The following is a 21,130-nucleotide window of genomic DNA, read 5'->3' on the forward strand; positions in this document are numbered from 1 at the left end:
ATTGATAATTTCCAGTAATTTTTTAGGCCTCCTACTCCTGAATGAGAGGGGAAAAGGAGGAACAAATGCCAATCCTTTCATTACTAACTCGTGTGACACTGCTTCTGAAAAACTGGGATGTTTTCCTCATCATGTAGAATGAGGAAGTGCAACCTTTCCTACTTATGGAAACACATCCCCTTCTCTGAAATCTGGCATTAAATACTAATTTTTGTGTGCCACCACCAATTCTTTCTCTACATAAATTCACTGTATTTCAGAGACAATGCCCTCTACAAACACCACCCCCGGGTTGTTCTTTCTGACCCCCTCACCTTTCTTGCCATTATGAGGCCGGAGGGTTTGTGAGACACTTTGAAGACCACACCACCATTCCCTGCTCCCAGCTCACTGATCTTCTCAAAGTCATCATCCTTCAGCTCCCCAACCTTCTGTTTCTGGGTGAGGAACGCCTCCAGGCGCTTCCGCTGCTGCTCATCCAGCTCCAGCTCCTCCAGCTTCTTCTGAAGCGCCTCCAAGTTTGTCCTGCACGAGAAGGAAGGGCAGCATTGAGCAGAGCTGAGAGGGTCAGAGTGACACCACTCCCCTTCTGCACCTGCACACGTTGTTCAGAAGGACCCAGGCTGCGCAGTCACCCCCCTGAGATGTGTTGCTGCACCTCTGATTTAAGTAAACTGTGTTTTATCCCAGATAAACAATGACAAACACAAGACAGCCACCTTCCCCATCGCTGAGGTCCTGCCCCCATCCAGGCATGCTGAGTTTCACCACCTCCAGGAGTGGCTTCATGACTCTGCACTTCTGGTCAGAGAGAGCTCCTGAATCACAGCACAGCACTCCATGCTATTTTTAGATGTGTGTTTTCAAGGTTGTGTTGTAATTTCCTCCTGAGTTTGCCTAAATGTTTTATTGACTGATTTCCACCGGACTGTATAAACAACAATTCATTCAGAAGTTTCTCATTTAATTATCAGTAAAAAGTCATCAAGCCCAGCCAAACACACTCAAAACCCAGTCACTGGAAAAGTGAAAGCCTGTGGCCCAGAGGTTTTAAGCTTATTTTAATTTTGTTTAAGGACACATCTGCTGGAAACCTCATTTTAACATGAGGATTTATGTTTTTAAGCAACACAAAATAGAAAACCAAAACTTTATGCAGGAGTTAAGTTTGGAACCACAGACACAAGTTCAGTGTTCCAGGAACATTTTAACAACTTCAGTTCCTATGGAAATGCTTCATTCCAATATGACAACTTAAAGGCTCCTTTAAAATTTCCTGCTTTCAACTGCAACAGTAAGTTGCTGCAAGATAAATATTTAACAGCAAGAACCTGTTTTGCTTCCCCAAATTTAATGCAATGTTCCTTGGGAATACAGTGTAGCTAGGATGAAGAATTTGAGGAAGAGAATTTATTTCTTCAGAAGTATGAAAAACGTAACTACTTTCATTTAAAAAAGTAATTAAGTTTCACCAATAATCAAAATTATTTCTATTCATCACTTCATAAAACGTTCACTCTGAAAATCTTTTGTACAAAGGGACATTCTCACAGCCAGTGAGGAGCTGGTCAGCTGAGAGGATGCATGACTACTACCACAACTGTCTCTATCTTACCTTAAAAATCAAGTATCTGCACAAAAAAAAAAAAAAATTATACTGTGTTTTTAAAGATAAACTCCATTTCTGTCCTCATACCATGTTTTATACCTGTATAATCACACACCAATAATCCTGGAGTATCCCCACTGAAAAATCCCCCAGGTAGATAAACGTGGCTTACAAGAACATCCAAGTTAATCTGTTTTACTGACTCTGCTTTCAAGAGGAATCATCAAGAAACACATTTTTTGAAATTCAGCATAACTGAATGATTAATCCCTGGATTATTTTTTTCCCCATCAAATGAGCCCAGTGAAGCAAACAAATTCCAGGCTGAAGTCAACAGTGTGTCTTTCCTGGAATACACCTGAACCAGCTCTCCTTACACCGTGAGCACAAACAAGAGAAAAGCTGAGGCAAAGTCAAGCACCCCTCACTTTCCTGCAATAAACTCCAGAGCAACAAATGCTGGACACAAACTCCATGTTTTACCCTGGAAAATTACTGCTGTGAGAAGACAGAACTCAAGCCTTCATTGTAATTTAGAAGCTTTGAGAAGAAACTTGCTGTCATTTTAAGGATTACTGAATAAGGCAGGGTTGTCCATCTGGAATAAAAAAAAAACCAACTAGAGACACAGAGACAGGATGCAACAAGGCTTTCCTTGCTGTGCTTTGAAGAAAACAACTATTCAGTTTTTCTCTCAGGCAGAAGGGGGTTTTTGGCTTTGGAGACAACACAGAGATGCTTGAGCACATGACTTGGAGCAGACAGACTGCTGGTGTGAGGGAACAAACAACTGTCCTGCTATGCTTTAGGAACAAAAATATTTGCTAGGATAGAACTTATCACATCTATTTAGTCTAATGTTTGTCTGGATAAAGCTATTTTTTAAATAAGTTGCCTGTTTCAATCTAAATGAACCTGGCATTCACTTAAAACAGGCATTTCCTTGCTTGAAATTATGAATTATTGCTGGGGTCCCTGCTTGAATACAAGTCAAGAGGTTCCAAAGGCTCTCCCAGATGGGAAAGTATTGATCTCATGAATTTCAGCACCTCAGGTTTCCCCACCAAGTGTGACCACCAGTAAAATCACCAGAATGTTCTAAGCTCTAATTTCATTACTTGCAGTGACAAGCAATGAAGTTCTCAGATTTTCAGGACCAATTCTCTAACTGTAAAGTGAATTAATCTGAAAGATATGAATCCAACAAATGCACTGTCAGAATCACTATTCAGAGTGTAACTACCAGCATCTCCAGTTAGTTTTATGACAAGAACAGAACTATAATAACTGAATGTCAGGCATCAGGAAAGAATTCTTTTTTTCATTCTGGTTCTTTGCTCGAAGGACTGGACATTAATCAATTTAAAATGCAGCTAGGTAAATAGAAGGTGTAATTTTGTCATCTAAATTGGTGGTGTAACCTACTCAGAGTGTTTCCAGGAAGCAGGACTTTGGAAGTTTCAGTTTTTAACTCCAGCTACAGTAAGAACACTCCCCTGACTGGTACCTGGGAGTGTCCCCTGGCCCCTCCCCAGGTAAAAGCAAGTTCCAAAGCACAGAGAAACAGGTGGAAAAGTAAATCATTACACAGGAAGTTTTACAAACTGAATGAAACCAGCACATCCAGAATACAGAAGAGAGAATACTTTAGACAGTTCATCACCAGGCACCACAAAAATGTTCAGGAACTTTGGCAGCTGAAACAGCAACACGCTACTGTGCAACTGTCTGCCTCCAGAAAGAGCACTGGGAGTCACTTAATCTTGTATAAAACTTTTACTCAGAGACAAACATTCCTATTAAAATTCATCTCCATTACCTGCTGCAGTCTTGGGGTTGTGTTTTTCACTGCCAAGGCACCATGGCTTTGCCAGGGATCCATCAAAACAGGAAATCATCAAATCAGCTCAGGGCTCCACGGTGCCAAGCACTTCTCTGAAGCAATAGGTTATCATTTCATTTATTGATAGCAGTTTGGGAGCCAAGCACACACTAAACTGCACCAGGGATGGGATCCAGCTCTCCCAGAGTGATCCTTGGGATGAAGCCATGGGGAGGTCAGAGCTGCTTCCTCCATTTGGTAAGGAAACATTGGAATCCCACAGAACACCACCAGTAAACACCTTCCTGCTCTGCTGGCAGAAGGATGAGCACCCTGCACAGCCAGCAGACAACACCTCTGCACTCAGTGATGTGTCTTCACAGTTATTGTGAGAACTCTCTCTTACTGACTAAATGGAAAGCTCAAAAAAATACACATTCAGGGCAAGTTTTTGGGAAAGCTGATTGTTTCTTTCTCTCTCCCAAGGGCAGCATGAGGTACCAGGTGCCCTAGAGGAGGAATTCTCTCCACCCACATTTGATCAGGGAGGATCTTTCCCATCAACTCCCATTGTTTCTTCCTTTCTGTGCTCAAGGGAGTGTTCTGACAGTGCAGCATCCCCCCGTGGCACTTCTGTGACCTCCCAAGGTGGAAAAGAATGCAGAAAGAACAGAACACAGCCCACCTTCCCCAAACAGGGACCCCTGATTGGTGTGGAGAACCTCACCTCTATCCCTGTCCCTCTGAGACCCTGGGGGAATCCACATCCAGCCCTTCTGCTGCCACCTTGTGCAGTGAGAAAGGTTTGTGGGAATGTGGGAGCTTTTCACACCCAGGGACATCTCACCCCAGGCAGGCTCACCTGGGACCTTTAAATTCTCACCTGCCCCCAGTCCCTCACCTTCTGCCAATGGCCAAAAGGGGGTGCTTGGGCAAAAGAACCCTGGGTGGGCACAACAAGCCCAAATAAATGCCCAGCAGCACCTCAAGTCACTGCTGCTCTGACATCCTGTGCTCTGCTCCCCAGACAGGCACATGGTGCTGCCCACAGAGCCCTGGACAGACAAGGTGTGTCACCAACACCATCCCATCACTTTCTGAGCCCATCACACTGCTCCTTTAAGGGCTGGCTGTAGATTGTTTTCAGATTTTCTTTTTAAACATCCAGCCACTGATTTCTAACCATGAAACGTGTGCACATCACAGACAGCTGGGCGCTGCAGGGACAGAGCAGTGAGGCTGGGGACAAGGAGCAAACCTGTGTTTCCTGCTGCAGCTTGGGGCAGGGAGGAGCCACAGACCGGGCAGTGGGAGCACTCAGCACCCACAGATGCACAGAAGGCAAGGGCAGATGCTCAGCTCCTGGCTTTGGGGACAGCCACCTCAGCACTGAGGAAAGCACTCCTGGAGGAGATGCATGAACATTTCAGAACACACTTGTTCTTCTGGAAGTAGAAAGAGGAAGAGAAATGCTGCTTGTAGGCTGCTAGCACATAATGGCATAACAAAAACCAGAAAATAAGTCCTTAATTAATACTAGTACTCCAAATCCCTGGGAGCTTTATTTTTGTAAATTCATGTTAGTGCTAAGTTAATCATACACTCAACCCTAAAGGCTACAGTAAAGCTGTTACTCAACTCTAAAGCCTACTTCAGAGAGAGAAGGAAAAAATGTGGCAGGGGAAAAAGGAAAAAAATCTGAGAGCCTTTACCAGTAATTTGTCAAATATCTGTTCAAAGGCATTACTATCAGTGCTGCAAGCTGAACAATTAGCATGAGTGAAAGCATCAAGAAGTACTTTCACTTTCAGATCTCCTGTCGCATGAGGATACAAAGCTTGGGGGTTGTTTTCCAGAACAGTGACATTAATGCTTTCCCCAAGCCCACACAACTGTCAATTTGGAGAAGAAAGTAGGCAGTTCACTACATAATTTCCATGAACAACCTCAATCAAGGAGCTGAAATTAAGTGTTAGGAACATGAAGACATTCTGTGGTTTTGAGAAGACAGACTACTATGTTGTGTGACTCTGCCAAACCCGGGCAACAAGACAAATTCTTATTAAACCTTTCCTTTAGCAAAGAGCAGTTCACAGAATAACATGGAAGATAAACTTAATTCCAGAAGTCTCCCAGCTTAGAGCACAGGTGTCTGTCTGGGTTAACTCCAGTGCAGCCTCATAAAACTTGCAGTCAGAGCATCAACTCAAAAAAATCCAAATTCCCTATAAATGCAATGAGTCTGTTTTGGAAAAATACACTGGTTTTCAACCCTCATTTGCAATGCGTTAGAGGATCTTAAAATTTTTCCCTTGTACTTAGGTGGGATTTGTAGGTGAATTTACCCTCTGAATATCACAGACTGGTTCCTTACAGCTCATCTTGTCCCACCCCTGCCATGGCAGGGACACCTTCCACTGTCCCAGGCTACTCCAAGCCCATCTAGCCTGGCCTGGGACACTGCCAGGGATCCAGGGGCAGCCCCAGCTGCTCTGGGCACCTATGCCAGGGCCTGCCCACCCTCACAGTAAGGAATTTTTCCCTAATATCTAACATACCATCCACTTCCACATCACAGTGACATTGCATGGTGTAGAGTGAGGTTTAATACTGCCAGAAAAAAAAGAGGCCAACATTTGATTAAAATCTATTTCTCAGCAAAAGGCATGCAAAACAAAACCATTAGAAAAGCACTGCTCTGTCCAAAAGAGTATCCTGCTAGCCCTAATTTAATGTAAATTCTCATTTTTCTAAGGCTGAAAGGCATGAGTTTTAAAGAAGAAAACAGACACAGCTTCAAATCTCCTGTTGAGTCTCCAACCAGCTGGATAGCTGAACTTTCAAAACTCCCTCTAGGCTGGGAACCTCTGCTTTAAGCCTCCTCCTCTTTCTCTTGAGCTCACCACCATCCCACCAAACATCCCATTTTCCTCCCCTGAGCCAAAGCCCACCACACAGCACGTGTGGGCTGAAGGCAGAGCCCAGCAGGCAGAGCAGCCAGCGCTGCCAGCAGGGGCACAGAGGGTCCAGATTCGTGCCCTGGGTGCCTCTTCCCACCAGGGTTTCTGCAGCTGTTCCCATCTCCTGGGGCTCCAGCCCCTCATCCTGAGTGGCAGCAGGAGCTGCCAGCAAGGCTCAGGCATCCCTTTGGCATTTGAGCTCTCCAATCAATGCCACAGAGAGGGAGCTTGGGGTTTTTCTGAGTTAAGAGGCTTCCTCAGGACTTACTGTACCACTGCATTCAGAATTTGCCCTATATCAACTCTGTAATCTCAAGTAAGAAATTGTACAGCCAAACCTTCAGAAATCCAAGCTCTCCATCTCCCTTTCATGTCTGTGCACCACGGATTTTTCCCAGCCAACACTACACATTACCAGGATAAAAGAACCACAGGGCAATTAAAACTTCCTTATGGACAGAAAAAATGAACTTATTGATTGGATATTTAAAGCACAACGCAGAGGATACAAAGAATTATTAATTCTGATCATCAGCTGACACATATATTTACCCCAGGCCTGCATTCCCATTGTTTTATGTCTCTGAAGTAGGAGTTAAATACACTGACAAAACCAAAGGATGAACACATGCAATAGTTACAGTAACAGTATCTTCCCAACTCTCCCATGTGGTAGCTACACAGCCTTTGAGGGCCACTACAGTAACAAAAAAGATGAAGTTACAGGATCAGTTTACAAGGCCCCTGAACTAGGCCAGGATTAGAATTGAGACTCCTCTGTGCAAGGGCTGAGCCCGGAGCACAGCAGGACAAACTCCATCCAGAGCCACAGCAACCACACCAGGGACCAGGAAAAGAAACTGCCAGAAACTGTCTGAAAACAGACCAAAAACCCCAAACTGGGATTCTGAGAAAGCCAGGGATGGAAGGCTTGCCTGTACTTCAAATGGATGGATTGCACAACACTGAACATTTGTCAGCACGGCCATTTAGCAAAGAAACTAATAACTTTTACCTAATATATGAATGGAGTGTACCAATACATACAGAAATATTCACATATCTATGTCCAAAAAGAACTTTTTTTTTTCCCAAAAGAATGTGTTCTGCAATCTGCTGACTCATCTTCCCACCACACTGAAAAAAAAGTTCTGGAAAAGCACAGAACAATGCTGAGTTGTACAAAACCCTGCAAGAAAGGGGGAAGAGCTGCCAGGAACTTTCAAGGGTTTGTTATAAAAACCCATAAGGAGGTTTTTAAGAAGATTCTTGTTCATCCAGAGAATCCCACACTGTTGGAATATCTCCATCCTGGTGCTAAGGAAGCAAAGGAAAATAAATCTGCTTTTTTTGTATCCCCTGTTGTGGACTCCATTTGATGGAAGAGGCTGGATCCAGGTGGAAATCCCATCCTGAGGTGTCAGCAGGGAGGAGTTCTGCTGGAATCCACCTTCCTCCTGCCCAGACAGGACTCAGGATGACAAAGGCTCCTCCACAGATGTTTGCCAAGAGATGCTGAGCACTGACTGAGCCTTTCCCAGTTGTGCCCTTGCACTTCTGTTCCAAAGTGTAACCAGGATTTTGTCTGAGTAATACAGTGCACGTAACAGAGCAGGAATCATCTGATTACTAATTTCTAGGGACAAAAGTGATTTGGAAAAAGAAATCCACTGCTTCCTCAAAAAAACAAAAAATAAAAAATTAAGAAGTCTTCGGAAGAAAGAACACGATTCCCCAAAAATTCACTTTTGCCAGCTAACATTTCTTCTTCCAAGAGACATTCTTGTGTTTTGGCAGTGGAATTTGCACACTTTTCACAGCCCAGGCAACCCCCAGGGCAATGGTGGGAGAACAAATGCAGCTGTAAAAAAGGTAACACAGGCAAAAAGGGGGAGGAGCTTTTTTACTGGAAAATGTAGAACTTGATAACTGAAAGGGAACAAACTAGCAAAAGGTGAGATGGAAAGGTTCATCAGACCTCATAGAAAATTCCTTCCTCAGCTCATTTCAGAATGTTTCTCCTGTTTACAGTGAAATACGTTAAAAAAGCCACTCTAGAAACTGGCTGGTGGATTTCCTGCCTCATGGAAATTCCCCACAATTTTCATGTTTGGGTTTTTTTAAGTAAGTGCTAACTCAAAACCCCTTTTCCCAGGTTAACAACAGCACTGTTGTTATACCAATAAATAATACAGTTACCCATTGGCTTTACCCAGACCCCCTCAATCCCTTTTTCTTGCTGTGAGATAACACTGGAAGGTCTGGCAGGAGATTTGTTCCTCTTGAGACAGAGACCTGAGATTACTCCATTAAAATCTGTGCTACTCAGGAATTGCTGTAATTTCTGAATTCCAGCATCTCCCTGTGCTCTGTCACTCATCCTGCCAAGGCAGGAGGTGGTGGTCTCATTCTGCCCCTCATTCCCAAGTAACCCATTTCCAAATTAAATCCCATTTTCAGTGGGATTATTTCCCTGGCTGAGCTGACCCCAGTGCTGGTGGGCAGAGCTCTGAGAACTCCTCGGGGCTCCTCTGGTGGGGTCTGAGCTCTCAGCCAGGAGAGGAGAGCCTCTGCAGAAGGAGCAGGATCTTGCACAAGCTGTGTTGTGAAATCACACCTCTGTGCCTGTCTGCAGCCTCCCTGTAAGGACAAGAAAAGCAGCTGGATCCAGAGCACAGCTGCACTTCCCTCACCACTTATCCTCCTCACATTTCCTCAGCAACGTTTATTTTTACATCCAGTTTTTAACTCCCCTAAACCAACTGAAGCTTTTTAAGCTCATACAAACTAAAGTATTCCTCCATTACCATCATTATGCTTAAACCTGACTGTCAGAACATAACAAGACAGTATTAAATGTCTTAAAATCCTTCCTACACCGTAATTGTCAACAAAAAGCTGCCTTCAGCCAGCAAGAGCTGCACAGGTCAGTGTGCCCCTTAATTCATTAATTTCTGTGCTGCTGGTGTACACTTAGTCAGAATTTTTTTCAGCACAAGTCCGTGAGGTGCTGCAGGCTCTGACTTTTCATTATTTCATTATAACAGATCACATGTTCTGTTAGAGTACTTAAGTAACATTAAAATGGTATTTCTAATTCGGTGAAGGACTATGCCAGGCTCCAGCACATTAAAAGAGAAAGCTGTGCATGAGTATATTTTAATTTAAAATGCACTCTTTCATATCATGTGTATTTGGAAGTTTGATTAATCCTTCATTAGTAGGGGATTAAAAAAAATGTTTCTCTTTTTTTCTTTTTCAATATTTAAAAGCTTACAGTAATTCTACATGTGTATTGAATGCAACTGAAATCCAACCAGATCAGTCATAAAATTCCAGGGTCTAATCTTCCAGAACACTGCACACAGGCAAAAAAGCTCCCCTGAAGTCCAAGGAATTCCAAAGGGGAAAAAAAAATATTCCCCCAGGAAGCAAGGCAGAAATGACCCTGGCAGCGTTAAAGTGAACAACTCTGTGAAAATCTTCCTTTCCTTTTATTTAATCTCACATCCAAGAAGCTGATAAGAAACCTATTCCAGGGAGGACAAATCCTCTTGGAACAGGATCCACTGGGAAAGAGCCCACAATGGGAACTTAAAGCCCACAAACCCACACCCCCAAAACCCCATTTCTCTGATGGGACACACCTGCCCCTCTACTCCTCAAAAACCCAAATTGAAGCTCCCTTGAGAAAGACCCTGAAAAACACAAAAATTGCAGGAAGCACAATAAGTAAGCAATGGTTTACTTTGCAAACTGTAATATATATTGAAGTGCAAACCATTTCTGCACAATCCCCAAACCTTTCTTTGCCAAGCAACCACAGGGAGTTGCAGCAGCCATTCAGGGACCTCCTTAAATGCAATTTAACCAGAATAAACAGCAGCAATAAGAAAAGGCTGATTAATTAATACTCAAACTATGACTGGAATTTGCAGTCAGCCGTTTTTACAAAATTACTCTCTGGCTTGAACAGTTCTAAGGCCCAGGTTTGCCATAATTAAGGCTTTAAAAAGAGAAAACCCTGAAAAACCACATTGTGCCTGATGACTTGGTTCTACTCACGGTTTGCTTTGGATTTTCTTTCTTTTTTAAAAAGAAATACAGCTCCTAAGGTGGCAAAGACCAATGGACAGCACCTTAAATCCCTCTCAAGGGCCCATTTCTTTTCAGCACATCAGAGAAGATGCAAATTCTGTTGTCTACTTCTTTTTTTTTTTGCTCTCATTTTTATCTAATTAAACACAAACCTTCTATTGTAGCTGATACTTCACATCTGAGATTTGCAGAGGTTACAGCTCAGGCTTGATTTGGGAAACAGCAGTTGTTGGTAAAACTCATACAGAGTTATATTTTGAAAAGAACTGTATTTTGAATGAAAAATACACTTCAATCCCATCATGTCAAAGCTCATAAAATACATAAAAGTCAGCGGCACTCAATTTTTAAAAGTAATTGTTTTCATTTTTGTATTTAATCAAATCCCAGGCACTTTTGGAAGGTTTATATGTTAACACCAGAACTGGGAAAGTTGTTTGGATTTATTGAGACAAGGTAAAAGGTAAGGCTTTAGAGCAGTTAGTTTGACCCTTCTCTCTGACTTTTTTATTTCAAAGATGCAATCAAAGAACTTCATGAAGCACCTTTCTTTTCATGTCAACTTAAAACTTATTCTAATACAGAAAGTGGCATTATCTCAAAATCTGGTTTTTTTTCTTCTGCACATTCTGAGACTGGGTTGGCTTTAGAGAAACAAAAATTGGTTGAAAACTGTCAGATAGTGAAAGCAAGAGAGAGTTAGAAGTTTGAAAGGAACACAAATCCATAAACTGGTGATGTGTTTTCATTCCTTTTGGCTATTAAGACACTAAACATTCAGCCAGAACAGATTTCCTTCAATTAATTTTCATTCAGGTTTGCTCGGCTGGCTTTTTTTCCTTTCCCTGCAGAAGCTTTGCACAATTACATCTGTGCAGCTCCAAGGAATGAAATTAAATCTGCAGCTGGCCAGTGTCATCTTGGTTTCAGCCTGAGGAGCAGAGGCAGCTCAGAGCAGCAGAAAGGTTCAGCCCTCGCCGTGCAACCGCGGCTCCGCGGGAAGTGTCAAAAGCAGAAGTGAAGCTCAGGGCACAGGAAAACCTCTTGTGAAGTTGTCTCTATTGTCCAACTGGGCAGAGCCAGGGATCGGGAAGGCCCTCGAGAAAAATGGTTGGTACAGGATGTTGTGGTTAAGTAATAGCTACAAGTAACAAAATCTGCTGTCGGAGAGAAACATTGTGAAATTTTCATTTAAATATTTGGGATGCACGTATTTTAATTTTAAGCGCACTAACTCTCCTTTATACTACCTTGCCTGGAAAAAGAGGGATAAAAAAGAGAAAAAGAAAGGAAAAAAGAGGAAAGAGCCAGGCACATGAGCCCCAGGCCTCCTGCATACTCCTAAAGCCCCACACCACGTGCTATAATAAGCTTTCCCTTGCTCCAGTCAATGAGCTCCCATCACCAAATAAGGATGAAGACAGAGGACAGGACACAAATGCAAAGCAGGACATCCTGAATCATCCAGCCCCTTCTTTCATTTCCTCCCTTTCCCCTTCCTTTCTGCCAGGAAGTCCCGGTGTCAGAAGTGCTCATTCCTAACAGCATTAATGAGTTACAGAACCTTCCCCCGTGACAGCGAGAAAGTCTCGGAATTCCAGGACACAGCTCCCCAGGCCCTGCACGTCCGTTTGGGCTGCTGCCAAAACCGCCTGTGGGCCTGAAGAACTTCCTTCCCTCGGGATGTTCGGGTCCCTGGTGCACTCACAGACAGGAATTTCATCGCCTCGCTCGGAATCTTCCTTTTTGCCCTGCCAAGTCCTGGAGCTCCTTCGGCTTTTCCGTGTCTGGAGCAGGGAGGCGTTTGGAGAGGGACACGTCTGCGTAGGTAACGAGTAACCAGAGCCTCACATAGCCAAAATTCCTGGAGTGCAGGCTCGGGGCTTTAGGAAGTGTTAATATGGCAGTGCAGGGATGCTCGGCATGCACAACAGCCTCACAAACACCTGACTGAGGAATTCAGGCAGTGACCAAAGGGGGAAAAAACCCAGAGCAGGCTCAGGGAGGAAAATAAACAACCTTACAGATTAAGGAAATGAAAAACAAAACTGTTTCCAACTCAATTCCAAAAACATTTTTAAATTCTGATGCAACTGTTCTTTGCTATTTGAAATCTTTCACAATGAGGGCTTAAAATTAGCAGGATGAGGGGATATTTCCACGATTAATTAATCCTGGCTGTATATAGGACAACTGGTTGCTGAATTTACTTTCACTAAGCTACTTCTTTTAAAAATACCGGACACCTCTAAGCCTGGCAAAGGCTGGGTAACAGGTCCTGTGTGTGACACAGATCACAAGTCTGGGGACACACACACAAACCCCAGCCGAATCAACACACGGAGCAGAAAATGAAGCAAGGCAGTTCATCAGTGCAGAAAAGACCCAGCACTCCCAGGAGTCTCCAAAGGCTTCCAACAAGTAAATGAGTACCTTACATGTAAAAGCAATTTAAAATTAATGACACTTCTTGCGGGAAGAGATACGATATTGAGTATATTGGGAACGAGGTGATTTACATCAGGTACTACAAGCAGCAAGTGATTGGTGTATCAGATTTTTTCTGTAGAACAAGACTAAAATGTACAGAGATCCCTGAAGACTAAATCAACATATTCCCAACTGCCTTGAGAAAATCGACTGGAAAGTGCTACCCGAGCAAATATAAAAACACAGTATTTTCCCCCCTGTCAATCCAGAACAAAAGCTCTGTAATATTTAGATCATAATGCTTAGATACAATCAGTAACTCCTGCCAAAGAACAGTTTTTAAACAGCTCATCGCTCAGTTAATCATCAAAAGAGTTTGCTAGAAATGTCACAGCTGGAGCTGCTAGATGCTGAATTTTTTATTTTTCAGGAGGTATTTGCTTGGTTTCAGGGTTACATTTCTTTTGCGGTCGATTTGGTTTTGGTTGTTTGATTTTTTTTTTAGATTTGGGTGGTTAAAGCAGATCTGAGCCTGTGTGAAAACGTGGCACTGATGAACACAGAGCACTTTAAAGCCCAAGACTCGCACATGTCACTGCAAGGCTGCCTCACATCCTCTGTGTCACCGCGGCACAGCAGCACATCGCAGCTCGGTTTACATCTCCCGGAGAGGACCGAACTGACCATACAGGGGCAGGAATCTGCTCCTCCAAGACACACCTAATTGTTTCAAGGCTCACTGAAGGGCTAGCCCGACAGCATTGCCTAAAAATCAAGGCGTGAACATCGACCCGTGAACCTCAAATGAAAACCTGCTGTAACATTTCATCACTCGGCGGTGCCGGTGCTGTGTGTACCTGACCGAGGCCACCCTGCCCACCCACATCCGTGAGAAACGTGCAGCAGAGCCTTCAGCAGCACCACCATGCAACCATCCAATATTCAGTATTTTTCCCCCCAGAAGTGTCCCCGTGATTAGCTGAGCCCTTCCCACATTTACAGTGTCATGTTTGTGTTGCCCACAGAGGAGCTCCGAGGCTGTTTCTCCACACACGCTCCCTGCCGTAGCCAGCACAACATGTCAATTAGTGACAAACAGATCTGCTCACACTAACGATTGTTTGGGCTAAAGCCAAGGACTAGGCAAAACAAAACAAAACACCTTTTCTACAAATCTGCGGGCTCCAGTATAAATTCTCCCACACACAACGCTCACGAAATATGCCATCGCAAGCGTGTAATTTGGCATTACTAGCTAATTATATAAGCTAAGAACCCAGCAGACACCATTACGGGCTAGGAGAAAGGAGTTATACAAGTTTCCCCCGATTTTTTCACCAGGGCTTTTTCCCCCGCCTCTGTGACAGAAGTTTGTTTATCGCCGAAGGCAGCACCCCTTGCTCCGCGGAGGGCTCTGCGAGCATCCCCCGCCCCGGGGAGCCCGGGAGTCCCGCCCGCGGTGCTCGCGGCAGCCGGGCCGGGGCGTGAGGGGCAGGGCGGGCTCGGGAGCACCGCACCCCGCGGACAGCGCCCGGCCCGGGCCGGCCCGCACCCGCCCCGCCAGCACTCACTCCGCAGAGCTGGTCCCGTTCACGGCGGATCCATCCGGAGCGGGGTTCAGCTGGATCGGCCCGGGCTTCTTCTTCGGCATCTTCGCCCGCACACGGCGCGCAGGGGAGCGGACGGAGCGGCCGCGGCCCCACTTCGGACAGGTCCGAGGGACTTCCTGCGGTGCGGCAAACTGGGCGGGGAGCTGCCCTTGGCGGCGGTGCCCCCGCGGGCTGCGGGCAGGTGGCCGTGCGGCTGCCGGACCCCGCTCCGAGCGCTCCGAGCTCCGGCGGGCACTGCCCGGGATCGGGATGTGCCCGGCCGGGACCGCGCCGGCGCGCGCCGCCCGCACCCGCCGCGCGCATGCGCGGGGAGCGCGCGCACGCGCGCGGCGGGCAGCGAGGCCGCGGGAAGCGCTGCCCTCAGAGCGCTCCTGCCCTCAGCCTGCCCTGAGCCGCTCCTGCCCCGGGATCGGCGGCGACAGCGGCAATAATCCTGCCCTGGCAGGGTGGGCAGGCGTGGCACAGGCTGCTCAGAGCAGCCGGGGCTGCCCCATCCCTTGGAAGTGTCCAAGGCCAGGCTGGACCGGGCTTAGAGCGCCGTGGGATAGTGGAAGGTGTCCCTGCCCATGGCAGGGGGTGGCACTGGATGGGCTTCAAGGTCCCTTCTAACCCAACCTATTCTATGACCACTTAAACAGAACCTTGCTTTAACATCAACTTGCTTCCACAAATCGATAAGCGACTGATTTTTTTTTTTGAGAGTCTGCCACTTAACACTGAAGGACGTGCGAAGTGCAGTATTACAAGCAGTGGGAGCTGAGGGATCCAGAGGAGAAGCGAGGCAGAGAAGCAGGAGGACAAAGGTGTCCTGTGCCATCGGCTGGACCTGGGACAGCGCGGGTCACTCAGCCCAGGACGCGTGGGGCTGTCACCAGCCACGGGCCAGTGGGCACGTCACCCCCAGGCAGGACAGCTGGGTGTCCGTGCTCCAGTGGGCCCTTCTGGGGTGGAAAAGTTGCTGTGAGAGCAATATAAATATCCTTGCTGTGGTCAGTGGAATGTGCTCTTCCATAGCAGCTCTCTCTCCACCAAGGAGAACTGGAATGTAGAGGTTCTGTTGGTTCGCTATGGGTCTCACAGGATATGGAATATTAAAGCACCCAAAGCCCTGTTTGGATAGCAGAGCCAGCCTGGACATGCGTGTGCAGTTAACTGTGACACATACACTAATCATATGATAAGATTCAGGAGATAAAAGGAGTTCCATGCATTTGACTTCCGTGAACAGAGTGACACTACAATCCTGCCTCTACTGCTGAGATCTGTAAAGAACTTTGCTAAAGTTTAGGTTGCTTTATAAGATTAATTTCTCATTGTCTGAATCCAGCAGAAGTCAGCTGAAAACTCTTTTAAGGCCTGTGGGAGTCACACAGTGAGAAGGGCTTACAGATTTCTTCTGATTTCTGACACAGCTGAGAAATTCTTTCTCTTGCTGCTGTACATCTCTGTACCACACAGCGCTCCATCTGTCAACAAACACGACACATGGAGCAGAAAAGACTCTGCAGTTACTCATAATTTTGCTTAAGTGATAAATGAAACCTCTCACAGGCACACGTGAGCCAAGAAGTGAAGCAGCACCGAGGAACTCTGCCATGAGGTGGAGGTAGTGCCTTGGAACTGGTAAAAGAGTGAAAAACCAGTTCCATTTTTTCCTGAGATTCCCTAATTGTCCTTTTCATAGACAAGACACGTGAATACACCGCCTGAATGAATAACATCTTTCCAGCAGTGGTTTTATACTCCAGTGAATTGATTCAGACACCAGAAGAAGTGCAGAGTTAATTCCGTAACAAAAGAGACATGTGAATACACCGCCTGAATGAACAACATCTTTCCAGCAGTGGACAGGTTTTATACTCCAGTGAGTTGATTCAGACACCAGAAGAAGTGCAGAGTTAATTCCGTAACAAAATTTCTACTGTGAATACTGTGGATAAAGAACCAGCCTCAATTCTGTATGATTCAAATTTTTGTGGTTTGCAAAAGTACAATTATATTTTCATCAAAGTAATCATTAATGTTTTTACAGAAACTGAAATTATGAACAAAGTTCCCCACATATAATGCAAAAATGCTGAAGAGTTCCTATCATCTTATCCATTTCTATAGTAAAAATAAAAACATTAATTTTTTTTTTTTCACAGCTTTGCCATTAAAGACATATTCCCTCCATCTAATTCTAGATATTAAGGGACAGCTCCCTCCTCTGGAGTGTTTTATCCTTGCACTCACAATACTGGACTGTGAAATTACTGATTTCATCAATCTCTTTTCAAATCCCTTTGACCAAAGCACAAAACCCAAAAATATCTTGGATTCACTGTATCTAGAAATAAATTCAGGGAATATGGATTGATGCCACTGCAGAAATAATTTCTGCACTGCTGTCTATAAAACAAAGAGGTTTAACTTAAGGGCATTAGTTACTAAAAATTAAGTACATTTCCCCAGCCAAAACAGCACACACGTTTTGGAAATTTCAATATTCTCCATGGAAGGAACTGTGTTTTGCTGTACAAGCAGGTGTTTCTGGAGGTGAATCACAAAGGAAAAGATGAAGAAAAAAAGAGAAGGCACTGTCATTTCAGAGAGAGGCTTCTGAGCAGGGAGGTTTTCTGATTTATTGATTTTACCACTGCTTGGAAAAATAGAAATAATTTGTCTCTGAAAATAGAAGTGGAACAAAGAAGCTTGTCTTCATTACCACTTTTTTCCCCTTATGGAAACAAAATTTTGCCTAATTTCTTGCATGAAAAGAGAACCACAATTACTATATAGAGCAATTGCATCTAAATTAAGCCAACTTTTCAAACTCGATTGCCACACAGAGCTGCATATTTTACTGCCAAAACATGTGCACACAAACTTCTATTTGCAAGATTTAATACTTCTTAATCTGCTTAGTGGTTAGCAAAGCAAGTTAGGGAAATAATTAGTCCCATAAAGCAATGGAATTTAAGAAGTCTGATCTGAATTTGAATAAAATTGGCCAAGAGGATCAAAAATTATTTGAAGCGAGCTGACAGAGATCACAACCTGCCTTGCACCTTATTTTCCTCAAGAAACACAGATTTAAAAGAGCCCCGTGGATCACAGCACAAATTGAATGCTTTGTGATATACTAAAAGCTTAGAAATTAACGTTTACGGTGGCTGCATAATATCAAATTTAGATTAGATCAGCAAGGCATAAATGTAAATAAGTATAAATTACAAATAACTGAAATTTGCTTAATCCTTAGGATGTGACTTCCCATTAATACAATGGGAGCAGTTGTGCTGAGGGTTTATGGCATGAACAGCTTTGCCAACACAATATTTGAAGGTTTTTTTGCCGAGCAAATTCTGCTCCCTTAGGAATAAACCCCTTCAAGCGTGGAAGAAGGCAATTATCCATTTGACAGATTTGCTTTGCTGTATATTACGTGTAACAAAGCAGGAAATGAGACTGAAATATAAAATGAGGTGCTAATTTGCTGCAGTTTTTTTAATGAAATTACAGTAATCACACAGAAACAAGCAGTAATATTTCCTTTTCACCTAGACTGGAAACCAGAAGTGTTTTCTAGAATGGAGGCAACCTGTGGGGGGTGTTTTGTTTGTTTTTTCCTGACTTATTATTTTAGCAGCATGTGGCTGGTTATTCATTTCCTCAGGAAAAACCAATAATCAATGCCTGTCAGCATTTGCTTTTTATTTAATTAGGAACACAGGACTGGAAAGAACCACCTAGGTCATCAAGTCCAGTTTCTAATTAAACACTCTTCAAAAATATTGATTAATCAAAGTCGCATAAATATGGAGGGTTTTATAACCCTGTGTCCTCTGCAGAGATTGTAAGTGATCTTCTGCTTTTTTTTGTTGTTGTTGTTTGTAAGGATCTTTCAGTACAAAGAGCCACTGTTATTTTCAATGCAAAGAGATCATCATGTAGATATTTGATTTTCAGTAATTTTATATGACAATTGCAATATTTTGTGCTGGAAATTAGCAGCACTTGATCTATGATTATTATTAAACCTCTGTGTTAATTTTCATACTTCAGCTGTCTCAATCGATTGAAGAAATTGGCCATATCTAAAAAGATAAGATTAATTGATTCAGTGCTAAAAAATCCATTAGTGTGTTCTCCCTATATTTAATATATTCTTGATTATAAAAGATGCTGCAGCGATTGTGAATACACATTTTAAACATTAACTGTTAAAAGAATTTTAACCAGAAAGTAACTGCAATTGATTTTGTTGTACTAGAAGGAATACATTAAATTACCAGAAACATTGTATGTCAAATTTGAATTTATAGAGAAATAAGGGAAAACCAATTCCTTTAATGGATTCATATTTTACATTAATTTATATAGTTTTGTTTAAACAAAGAGACCGTAATTTAAGTCAGATATGCTTCTGTAGACTGAGCTGTAAAAATATGAGAACAATTCACAGCTCCAGCTGCTTTGGAGACAGGAGCGTGGAGCCTCTCCTGTTGTCCCTGCAGCCCAAATCCTTACATGGCATTTTATGTGCACAGCTGCCAAACCTCTGAGGGCTCAGCAGATTTATTCCAGCCTGGACAACTGCAAACTGTTCAGTTGTCAATTCCCAGAAGGCTTTGTCTGGAGAACATCTCAGGATGGCTCGCTGTCCTGGTCCTGGGCTGAGCCAGGGTGGGAATCCCTGGCCTGCACTGGGACCAGTGTGGCCACAGGAGCAGGGCAATGTTTTTTGCGTTACTGCATTTTTATTTTCATTTTCCCTAATAAAGAACTGTTATTCCTACTCCCATATCTTTGCCCCTTAATTTCAAAATTCTAATAATTCGAAGGGAGGGGGTTTGCATTTTCCATTTCAAGAGAGGCTCCTGCCTTCCTTAGCAGACTCCTGTCTGTTCAAACCAAGACACCAGGGAGGGGAATGGAACTGGGAAGGGGCTGGAGCCCCGGGAGAGGCTGAGGGAGCTGGAGAGGGGCTCAGCCTGGAGCAAAGGAGGCTCAGGGGGTCCTTGTGGCTCTGCACAGCTCCTGACAGCAGGGGACAGCCGGGAGGTTGGGCTGGGAACAGGGACAGGAGGAGGACATCGTCTTAAGCTGCACCAGGCTGGACAGGAGCAGGAATTTCCCCATGGAAAAGGCGGTCAGGCCTTGGAAAGGGCTGCCCAGGGAGGTTTGGAGTGCCCATCCCTGGAGGTGTCCCAGGAATTCCTGGAGGTGGCACTCAGTGCTCCAGGCTGGTGACAAGGTGGGAATTGGTCACAGGTGGGACTCGATGGTCTTGGAGGTCTTTTCCAACCTCAGGGATTCTGTGATTCTGTGAAGTGACAGGCGCTCAAGAATTTTCAATCCCATTCCTGGAGGTGACTCATCGTGGGGCTTTGCAACATTGGATATTTCAAATTAAACACTAATCCCCAGCACGGTTTCCCTGACAAGGTGACACTACAGGCGGCTGGAGGAGGTGGTGGGTGGCACACTGGACGTGCCCCGGCCATGTGCAGTGGCAGCCCAGAAAGCCAAGTGTGTCCTGGGCTGATCCCAGGTGGGATCAGCGTGGGCAGCAGGTTCCAGGGAATTCTGCCACTCTGCCCTGCCCAGGTGAGAGGGGACAGAGTCCAGAGGAGGCACCAGGATGATGGAGGGGATGGAGCACGTCTCCTGTGGGGAAAGGCTGAGAGAGCTGGGATTGTTCAGCCTGGAGGAGCTTTGGGGTGACCTGTGCCCTTCCAGTTCATGAGGGGACCTTACAGGAAGGATGGAGAGGGACAATTTGCAAGGATCCGGAGAGACAGGACAAGGGGCAATGGCTTCAAACTGACACAGTAGGTTTAGATGGGGTATTGGGATGAAATTCTGGGATATTAGGATGAAATTCTGGGATATTGGGATGAAATTCCTCCTTGCGATGCTGGTGCAGCCCCGCAGCCAGGTTGCCCAGAACAGCTGTTCCATCCCTGAGAGAGGGGCTCAGCCTGGAGCAAAGGAGGCTCAGGGGGTCCTTGTGGCTCTGCACAGCTCCTGACAGCAGGGGACAGCCGGGAGGTTGGGCTGGGAACAGGGACAGGAGGAGGACATCGTCTTAAGCTGCACCAGGCTGGACAGGAGCAGGAATTTCCCCATGGAAAAGGCGGTCAGGCCTTGGAAAGGGCTGCCCAGGGAGGTTTGGAGTGCCCATCCCTGGAGGTGTCCCAGGAATTCCTGGAGGTGGCACTCAGTGCTCCGGGCTGGTGACAAGGTGGGAATTGGTCACAGGTGGGACTCGATGGTCTTGGAGGTCTTTTCCAACCTCAGGGATTCTGTGATTCTGTGAAGTGACAGGCGCTCAAGAATTTTCAATCCCATTCCTGGAGGTGACTCATCGTGGGGCTTTGCAACATTGGATATTTCAAATTAAACACTAATCCCCAGCACGGTTTCCCTGACAAGGTGACACTACAGGCGGCTGGAGGAGGTGGTGGGTGGCACACTGGACGTGCCCCGGCCATGTGCAGTGGCAGCCCAGAAAGCCAAGTGTGTCCTGGGCTGATCCCAGGTGGGATCAGCGTGGGCAGCAGGTTCCAGGGAATTCTGCCACTCTGCCCTGCCCAGGTGAGAGGGGACAGAGTCC

General features: G+C 45.0%; 1 protein-coding gene across 1 annotated transcript in view; it reads right to left on the reverse strand.

Annotated features, from left to right (window-relative positions):
• The window catches only part of MAP2K1 (mitogen-activated protein kinase kinase 1), a 35,355-nt gene extending 20,530 nt beyond the window's left edge, over positions 1–14,825 (reverse strand). Inside the window, exons 1-2 of the mRNA XM_041468900.1 lie at positions 14,491–14,825; positions 315–525 (exon numbers count right to left, since the gene is read on the reverse strand). Coding sequence (XP_041324834.1) covers positions 315–525; positions 14,491–14,570 — 291 coding nt within the window. The 5' untranslated portion in view covers positions 14,571–14,825. The remainder of the gene's footprint in view (positions 1–314; positions 526–14,490) is intronic.
• Positions 14,826–21,130: the final 6,305 nt, after the last annotated feature.

Source organism: Pyrgilauda ruficollis, unplaced genomic scaffold (genome assembly GCF_017590135.1).
Source record: "Pyrgilauda ruficollis isolate IOZ18807 unplaced genomic scaffold, ASM1759013v1 scaffold23, whole genome shotgun sequence".
Lineage (NCBI taxonomy): Eukaryota > Metazoa > Chordata > Aves > Passeriformes > Passeridae > Pyrgilauda > Pyrgilauda ruficollis.